This window comes from Onychostoma macrolepis, chromosome 12 (genome assembly GCF_012432095.1).
Source record: "Onychostoma macrolepis isolate SWU-2019 chromosome 12, ASM1243209v1, whole genome shotgun sequence".
Classification (NCBI taxonomy): Eukaryota; Metazoa; Chordata; class Actinopteri; order Cypriniformes; family Cyprinidae; genus Onychostoma; species Onychostoma macrolepis.
The window spans coordinates 9089564-9099723 of NC_081166.1; the positions used below are offsets into that span (position 1 = coordinate 9089564).

General features: G+C 35.0%; 1 protein-coding gene across 1 annotated transcript in view; it reads left to right on the forward strand.

The window, feature by feature from the left end:
- myo15b (myosin XVB) overlaps window positions 1-9928 on the forward strand; it is a 32430-nt gene extending 22502 nt beyond the window's left edge. The window contains 22 exon segments of the mRNA XM_058794532.1: window positions 1012-1127; window positions 1241-1300; window positions 1414-1489; window positions 1600-1715; window positions 1811-1929; window positions 3866-4007; window positions 4379-4490; window positions 4895-5292; window positions 5348-5386; window positions 5480-5552; window positions 6052-6128; window positions 6216-6292; window positions 6512-6642; window positions 6768-6862; window positions 6943-7020; window positions 7103-7199; window positions 7635-7783; window positions 8381-8505; window positions 8613-8746; window positions 8851-8984; window positions 9093-9230; window positions 9338-9928. Of these exon segments, the coding sequence (XP_058650515.1) occupies window positions 1012-1127; window positions 1241-1300; window positions 1414-1489; window positions 1600-1715; window positions 1811-1929; window positions 3866-4007; window positions 4379-4490; window positions 4895-5292; window positions 5348-5386; window positions 5480-5552; window positions 6052-6128; window positions 6216-6292; window positions 6512-6642; window positions 6768-6862; window positions 6943-7020; window positions 7103-7199; window positions 7635-7783; window positions 8381-8505; window positions 8613-8746; window positions 8851-8984; window positions 9093-9230; window positions 9338-9433 (2582 nt within the window). The 3' untranslated portion in view covers window positions 9434-9928.
- Window positions 9929-10160: the final 232 nt, after the last annotated feature.

Below are 10160 nucleotides of genomic sequence, written 5' to 3' on the forward strand. Positions count from 1 at the left end.
TAAGAGAGCTAGAGCTGATGTTAAGATAAACAGTTGTTCCTGTTCAGTCTGTTAATAAATATCATATTCTTGATATTAAGCTGTTTCCGCGAGTCGTTAAAATTGACATCCCAGTAAGATGATGCGGCCGCTCGGACACAACAATATTCAAATCAATTCCTGTGGCCTGCAACTTCTCCCGGTGCTCTCAATGCGGGCCATTTGCATGCGCGATATAGGCTATACTCTCAAAATATTATAACTTTAATTTCTACGATTTAAATGACCGAAACATTTCGACTTTATTCTCGAAACATTTCGACTTTATTCTCGAAACATTTCGACTTTATTCTCGAAGTATTTCGACTTTATTCTCGTAATATTTCGACTTTATTCTCGTAACATTTCGACTTTATTCTCGGAAGTATTTCGACTTTATTCTCGTAACATTTCGACTTTATTCTCGTAACATTTCGACTTTATTCTCGAAGTATTTCGACTTTATTCTCGTAACATTTCGACTTTATTCTCGAAGTATTTCGACTTTATTCTCGTAATATTTCGACTTTATTCTCGTAACATTTCGACTTTATTCTCGAAGTATTTCGACTTTATTCTCGTAACATTTCGACTTTATTCTCGTAGTTTCGACTTTATTCTCGTAATCTTAGATTTTTTTTTTATTTATTAAGGTGGCACTAAAACGCCGTCGTATAAATAAGATATGCATAACAATTAAGAAATAATGAAAAAAAAAACATTAAAATATTTCTTCAATTGTTTTCATTCTGTCTAATAGAAAAACTGCAAAATTATTGTTTGTTTGTTTGTTTTTTTAAGAAAATGTGTTGTCTTGGGGATATTTGGATAGATGGATCATAAAAGCTTTAATTTGTAACACAGGGGTATGCATATAATTTGAAAGTTATAGATATACGTATGCAAATTTGAAGAAAGCTGTGAAGATTTTAATCTCTAAAATTCAAATATTAAGGTAATCTATAATTTCTCATCCTTTATGTGTTCCTAAAGATCAGTTCAACGAGATGGTTGAGGAGGAGAGTGTTCACTCCCAACTGCACAGATTCTCTGCCAGCGTTTACTTTTCCTACCCCAGTATGCCTGGCAAATTCTTCCTGCGCAAGGAGGTAACTAAGTCAAGATAGTTTTATGTGACTTTGCATGACTCCTACAAAGGTTATCACGGCTGCTTCTGGCTAACTTAAGTATACTCAATGTATTTGTGTTTTCTTGTGCGCAGCTCTTTTATCCCAGGGAAAAATTCAACCACCCATACATTCTTAATTTACTCTGTGAGCAGGTCAGTAGCAAACATAGTATTATACAATGCAAAGTTTCAAAATGAATATATTTTATATTAGTTTGTATACATCAAATTCTGGGCCACATTATCTACTGCTTTATGAACTGCAGATCATGCGAGACACTTACTCGGATTCTTGTCTGAGGATTTCACGTGAAGAAAGGCGTAAAATGAAAGATCTTTTGGGTATGACAGATGCTGTTTTTTAATAATCTGTAACCATGTACCAGTCTAATAATAATTCAGATAAATGATTATGGACAATTCAGCTAGTTGCTGTGTTTTTCTCTTACCAGCAAGCTTCCATATCGGAACCCGTATCAATTCACTAGATGACACCCTGAAGAAAAGAATTGTCATGGCAGCAAGAGACAACTGGTCCAATTACTTTGCACGTCTCTTTAAGGTGAAGGTGAAATTCTTGGCTTTTCTTACATAATGCGCATAAATATGCATACAGAAATTTGTTAAGCACTCTGAAATGTTTTTGTATGTGTGCTTCAACAGGTGGGGAATGGAGGAGATGCTCAGATTCTGGGAGTGTCACATAGAGGAATCAGACTGCTGAAAGTGGCCAGAGCTTCAGGCATAAATCCTAAACACCTCAGACTACTCCACAGCTACAGGTACAGAACATCTGACAGGATAGAAATGTTGTGTTAAACCGGCTAAAGCATACTTTAAAAAAATTGTTTTACCCTATTGTTCAAAAGTTTGGGGTCTGTAAGTGAAAAATGTAAAAACAATATTGTTACAATTTAAAAGAATTGTTTTTTTTGTTTTAATACATTTACAAAATTAATTTATTCCTGTAATGGCAAAGCTGAATTTTTAGTAGCCATTAATCACCTGATCCTTCAGAAAATAGCACGCTGATTTGGAGCTTTAAGGAATCAAAGTTGAAAATAGCTGTGTGGGTTAATATTTGTTTGGAAACCGTGACAAACTTTTTTTCAGGATTCTTTGATAAATGTAAAATTCAAAAGAACAACATTTATTTGATACAGAATTCTTTTGTAACATTACAAATGTCTTTACTGTCAAGATCTATTCCTTGCTGATTAAAAGTATTGTTTTCTTTAAAAAAAAATGTATTGACCCCCAACAATTGAACAGTAGTATATAATATTCTATAGTGTTGCAGTTTATATAACCATATGTTTATACTGTTCAGTTTTTCACAGATGTTGTCAGTACAGCAAAAGGGGCTGATAAAGTCGTGATCTCTTTGAGTAATGAGGAGTTGGAACTTCACACTCAACAGGCACCACAGATCACTGCTGTGATTCATCTCTTCCTCATGGAGCTGATTACGGTGCCGTGATACTAACCTTAACACATGAAGTTTTCATTTAAAGTGAACATACCTGACCCTATTTACTTTCATGGTCGTATAACGAAATGGTTAATGCAGTACATTTTATTTGTAGGAAAAAGTCAAAAATAGAAATTGCTCAGCCTCTTCAACCACCTCCATCCTGATATGCAAAACCTTATTTTCACAATCCTATTGCCTATTTTTTTTTCAAATTTAATATCCTGTTTCTTTCGCTATATTACAAGTAAAATGGGTTGTGGTTTCATGTTGACTTTAACCATGACATTAACTATTATTGTGCAAAGTTTTCATTTCAAAATTTGCAAAAACAATGATAAATGTGCATTTTACCTCCATTTGCAGAACTCAGACTATGTGATTGCTGTGAAGAGCTATGTGACAGATGACAGGAGCTTACTGAGCATTCACAGAGGCCACGTCATCAAAATCCTCAACATGGACGGCCTCAAGGACGGTGAGAAGAGGAGAAAACCATTTCAGACTTTGGATCTCCTTAAACTTTAACCAAAAACGAATATGTGTAATTTCTATGCAATTAGCGACACAATCGTAAAACGTTCAAAATTGGAAAAAAATCCCCAAAGCCATTGGTTAAGCAAAAATGTCTGACCATTTAAAAACAGGCTTTCTAATTTGTTAATACACTAATAAGGATACGATTAGATTAATTTTGCTGTTTACAGATGTTAGGCCTGTTATTTCACTGGACACATATTTTTTAGGAAGTAGGAACATTTAATGCATGATATTTAAAAAAAGTGTGGCATGTTTTATATCGAATATCACTTGTATAAATAAGTAGTACAGCCTAAAACCTAAAACCTTGTTTTTTGTTTTAATACATTTACAAAATTAATTTATTCCTGTAATGGCAAAGCTGAATTTTTAGTAGCCATTAATCACCTGATCCTTCAGAAAATAGCACGCTGATTTGGAGCTTTAAGGAATCAAAGTTGAAAATAGCTGTGTGGGTTAATATTTGTTTGGAAACCGTGACAAACTTTTTTCAGGATTCTTTGATAAATGTAAAATTCAAAAGAACAACATTTATTTGATACAGAATTCTTTTGTAACATTACAAATGTCTTTACTGTCAAGATCTATTCCTTGCTGATTAAAAGTATTGTTTTCTTTAAAAAATGTATTGACCCCAACAATTGAACAGTAGTATATAATATTCTATAGTGTTGCAGTTTATATAACCATATGTTTATACTGTTCAGTTTTTCACAGATGTTGTCAGTACAGCAAAAAGGGGCTGATAAAGTCGTGATCTCTTTGAGTAATGAGGAGTTGGAACTTCACACTCAACAGGCACCACAGATCACTGCTGTGATTCATCTCTTCCTCATGGAGCTGATTACGGTGCCGTGATACTAACCTTAACACATGAAGTTTTCATTTAAAGTGAACATACCTGACCCTATTTACTTTCATGGTCGTATAACGAAATGGTTAATGCAGTACATTTTATTTGTAGGAAAAAAGTCAAAAAATAGAAATTGCTCAGCCTCTTCAACCACCTCCATCCTGATATGCAAAACCTTATTTTCACAATCCTATTGCCTATTTTTTTTTTTTCAAATTTAATATCCTGTTTCTTTCGCTATATTACAAGTAAAATGGGTTGTGGTTTCATGTTGACTTTAACCATGACATTAACTATTATTGTGCAAAGTTTTCATTTCAAAATTTGCAAAAACAATGATAAATGTGCATTTTACCTCCATTTGCAGAACTCAGACTATGTGATTGCTGTGAAGAGCTATGTGACAGATGACAGGAGCTTACTGAGCATTCACAGAGGCCACGTCATCAAAATCCTCAACATGGACGGCCTCAAGGACGGTGAGAAGAGGAGAAAACCATTTCAGACTTTGGATCTCCTTAAACTTTAACCAAAAACGAATATGTGTAATTTCTATGCAATTAGCGACACAATCGTAAAACGTTCAAAATTGGAAAAAAATCCCCAAAGCCATTGGTTAAGCAAAAATGTCTGACCATTTAAAAACAGGCTTTCTAATTTGTTAATACACTAATAAGGATACGATTAGATTAATTTTGCTGTTTACAGATGTTAGGCCTGTTATTTCACTGGACACATATTTTTTTTAGGAAGTAGGAACATTTAATGCATGATATTTAAAAAAAAAAGTGTGGCATGTTTTATATCGAATATCACTTGTATAAATAAGTAGTACAGCCTAAAACCTAAAACCTTGTTTTTTTTTTGTTTTAAATCTTTGCAGGATGGATGTTTGGTTCCAGTGGGGGCCGTTCTGGACTCTTCCCGGTGGACGTCACTCAGCCTTGTGCCCCACCAGACTACCACAGCAGCAACATGGAGCGGCAGCTTGAACGGAAAAAGAGTATGAGACTCACTGGCTCTTCCCCCAAAGTACCAGCCAATGTCCCCGTCACCAACATGCCTGTCAATGGCCCTGTGACCAACATACCTGCTAATGGCTTTGTCTCCAACACTCTTGTTGCCCGCTCAGTGGCTAACAGTGTATACAGTGCTGACATGGGGTCCATTCAGAGATCAGAATCAGAACATCAACAGTATATCATGACTGAGTTTGCCAGGAAGTTCTTCACAGATGCTGTCAGCAGGTGAAATCTTCTGGAAAGCAGAGGTGTTTGCATCATACTTCACAAACGCCACTTGGCATTGATTTATTTCTCTTTTTTTCAGACAAAACAAAGACAAAAGTCTTAATGAGATGGTGGAATACACTCCAGTACGTATGCATCTCTTAGTCTCTCTCTCGATGCATGCTGGGATTGTATACGTTTGTTTGATTGTTTTTGTATGCTGTGTTTTCATTTATTAGAATCCTATTCAGGAATCACTGATCCTTTTCTCAGACAATGATCTCAATCGTCTGGGTGCTCAAAACTTTGTGGGTAAGTGAACAAATGCACATAAAAAGTCAAGTCACCTTTAATTATAGCGGTTTTAACAATACAGATTGTGTCAAAGCAGTTTTACATTATCAAAAAGGAAAATAGTGTGTCGATACTGTTATTTCACCCATTACTACAGCAAAAAATGTATACAGTCAGTGGGTCATGTAAAATAAAATCAGAACCCCAGTAAGAAGCAAAGAGGTCTTTTATGTGTACAAGTTTGGTAAGGTGGTAAATGTTTTACCACCCTGAAAGGGTTTTAAAAAAAATAAATTTATGAGAATGATAATAAAATAACTAAAATAATGAGAATGAGGAATAAAAAAGCCTTAAAAACGAATAAGGCTATATATAAAACTGTTTGCCTGGGAAAGTGGTAATTATATTTAGTTGTCCTTATAGCAAAATATTTGATCACAGATTGACCAATCAGAATGAAGTATTCCAATCTGATTCCATTCAATTTGAAGTATTTGACACAGCCGTCTCTTTGTAGTTTTGATGCAGTTTATGATGGATCAGCCTATGAAGAAAAATCAGACAGAGAGCTACTGTGTTAACTCTATTTTGCAGGTAAGCATCCCTCCAAATCTAGAGCATATCTTTAGAGAGGTATTGCGAATTTATACATCTGTTTCATGACAACTTGTTTTGGTTTAGTTGGGAAAAGAGAAGGAGTTCCTCAGGGATGAGATCTACTGTCAGGTCATCAAGCAGACCACAAAAAACCCAGTCAAGTGAGTAAATAATACTTGTGCACTGCCATTCAAAAGTTTGTGGTCAGTAAGTTGTTATTTTTATACTTAGAAGGACACATTTACACACAAATTGATAAAAAAAAGTGACTGTAAAGACATTTATAATGTTACAAAACATTTCTATTTCAAATAAATGTTGCCATTTTGAACTTTGTTGAGCCCTAGATTTTTGAATGTGCATATTTGCTGATTTTGTAGGGAGAGCTGTACCCGTGGCTGGCGTTTGTTCAATCTAGCGACTGGATTCTTCCCCTGTTCCAACACTCTCCTGCCATATTGCACCCACCACCTGGAAGCCATCATTCAGGATGCCAACCACCCTTTTCAAGGTACAGTATCCACTTGTGGATTTTGCTATACTGTATGATTAGAAAGTTATTTGGACCTAATTGTATTAAGAATAGCTTTTTTGTGTGTTTGCATTGGGTTATGCGAATATAACATTTGTTTACAGAACTGGCAAGTGTGTGCTTGAAGAATCTCAGACGATCACTCAGTTTCGGAGGACGCAGACACATCCCTTCACATTCAGAGATGGAGGCCATCTTGGTAAGTGAAGACACATGAGAGAAGAAAATTTGTTGAACAGAGCGGATGAAAGTATGTGAAATTGTTTTTTTGCCCTGCAGGCTGGGAGGAACTCCCGTCGGCTGCCCATAAAGCTGCCTGGTGGAAACGAATTTACCTGCAAGATTCGCAGCTTTAGTGTAAGTGAGGGCCGCTCTTTCTATTTTTATTCTATTCAGATAATGTGTTGTTTACATGTAGTGCTTTTATGCTTTTCTGTAGGTCGCATTTGAGGTGGTACAAGACTTTTGCACTGAGATGGGCGTCTTAAATCCAGCAGAAGTGAAGGAATTCTCCATCCATGCCACTAAGAAGAGCGGTAAGATATCCTTAGTCACTCTTGTGCACACTTGAACACAAATTCACATATGTGACCCTGCACCACAAAACCAGTCTTAAGTCGCTGGGGTATATTTGTAGCAATAGCCAAAAATACACTGTATGGGTCAAAATTATCGATTTTTCTTTTATGCCAAAAATCATTAGTATATTAAGTAAAGATCATATTCCATGAAGATATTTTGTAAATTTACTACTGTAAATATATCAAAACATCGTTTTTGATTAGTAATATGCATTGCTAAGAACTTCATTTGAACAACTTTAAAGGCAATTTTCTCAATATTTAGATTTTTTTGCACCCTCAGATTCCAGATTTTCAAATAGCTGAAATCTCGAAAAATTGACACTTAAGACTGGGTCACATATCAGACAATTCTTTCATACTGTCTTTTCCACAAATCCCTCTCTTTAGGTGATGTGACACGACCAATTCACTTCGATGAGTATCTTTTTGACTTCCTGCTGGATGATGGCTCCATCTCCCTCTCCTTTCATAGAATAATCTGGAAACAGCCCTTGCAGTTCAGCAATGATCTTTATCTGGAGTTCCACTATCAGCTGGTACAAAAACAGTCACTTTTGAATTCATTATTAGGTGAAATATTAAAGTAATAACACAACCCCTGTTTTACATGAATGAATATCCAAGATTCCAAGATATATATATCTTGAAATGTACTGTATACACTACCATTGAAATGAAATGTATAAAGTTTGTTGTATAATGCTACAAAAGATTTAAAAACAATTATTTTAAAGAAATGCAACAGTTTATTCATCAGATAATCCTGACGAAAAAACACAGTTTCCAATTCTATGGAAATATTAATTGTCTCATGCAGCTATTGTTAATGAGAAATGTTTCCTGAGCACCAAATCAGCATATTACACTTAAGACTGGCATAACGGCTGCTGAAAATTCAGCTTTGCCATCACAAAAATAAATCACATTTTTAAATATATTAAAATAAAAACGTTATTTCCAATTGTAGCAATATTTCACAATATTACTATTTTTGCTGTATTTTTGATTAAATAAATGCAGCCTTGGTGAACATAAGAGACATATTCATTGAAAAATCTCACCAACCTCAAACTTTTTAAATTTTTTATATCTTTCATTTTCATGTACTGTATGATGGATCTTATGTTTTTCAGCTTGTGGCTAACTATCTGGGAGGGAGGCTGTTGCTGGCCACGAACAGTGCTACAATCTACCAGCAGGTGGCAGAGTTGACCGCTCTTCAACACATTGCACTTGGACTGACTGATCTACCCTCCAAGTAATTTTATATATCTCAAATGTTTGATTTTCATTCATTGCAGCTAACAGTCGAATCGTTGTTTTAAGCCTGACACATCTTTACATGTAATCAATTTTCATCTTCAGCGCTGAGGTCAAGCAGTACCTTCCCCGGATGGATCAGCTCAACTCCAGTGATGAAAGACTTCTTGCAACTATACGGGCACAGTTTTCTACCTTAGGCCCCCTCGGCCATCTTGATGCCAAAGCTTGCTTTATCAGTGAGTGAACAAATCGGCTTAATGTCTCCAGATAGCTGTTAAACCATTTCATTTATTGATTTCACATCCTTATATCCATATAAACAAACTCATCAACTTTCCAGAAAGTGTCACTGTGCTGCCTTTCTTTGGATTTGATATATTCACCGCTCAGAAAGTAAGTCATCGCAGCTGCCCCTCACCCTCGCTGGTCGCAGTCAACCATGAATTTATCAAAATCCTTGATCCCAAATCACAGGTATGACATCCATGATCTATCACTCCAATTCAGTTCCCATGATGTTTTGATCTTAATTGTGTGTTTTAACCTTACCCGACCACAACTAAACAATCACAAACTTTGCAGAACGTATGTTTGACGATGTCTATGGAGGATGTGCAGTCCTTGCGCTCAATCCGTCCCAAAAAAGACAAGCTGCCATCAGTTGAGATCAGCTTTAGTGGCCAAACTCAACCCAGGACTATCAGCCTCAGTCTAAAGCAGGTTCGTATGTAGATGATATATACAGTACAATATACATGTGCTCATTTTCAAGAGCTGGTCTTTTGGTTAACGAGATTGCTCTTATATTGATCTCTCGTGTCTCCCAGGCAAAAGAGCTGTGCCACACCATTGCTGTGATTATGGAAGAAGTGGTGAAACCCTCCTACAGCAGTTTGTCCAGCCGGTCCGGAACTCCACTGTAAACAACCAACATATGCAAACTTCACCTAATATCCCATGACTTGCTTTAAAGTTCAAATATGTCTCCTGCCATGAAATATTGCAATCATTATATTTAAAAAAAGATGTACAAATGTTTATGTAAGATCAAGGTTAATGCATTCATTCAATATAGACAAAGAGTTTTTCAGGGGTGTAAAGATAATGCAGAAAAGATGTATACAATTTTCTATAAAAAATATCATGACATTTTGAACTTTTTGGAATGAACATTAATGATTTAATAAGCATTATTTAATGTAATAATGTTTTTTCAGGCAAATATGTGTTTAATTTAGCATCATTATGAATTTATATCAATAAATGGGGATGATTTAATTATATTTATTATAAGGCTGACCTATTTTGTATATGTGTTATAATTATGTTTAATTATTTGCCTCCAAATAAAAGAAAACTGATTAGTGAGTACAGATGTTAAACTATTCAAATGTTAAACTATTAAAGTGTAAAATGTCTTCTGAAGTGTATTTTTCATTATTTTTCAATAAATATCACTGATATCTCTCCTCTTGTCAGAAAACCGAGAAAATATTTTTCTTTCCATTTTCCGTGCAGATACATATTTAAATAGCGATATTTATAAATATGCATTTATTATATGTTTTTTTTATTACAAGTATAAACAAGAATAAACTTCAACAATTAAATACAACATTGGATGACATTATGAATACAGAAATAATATAG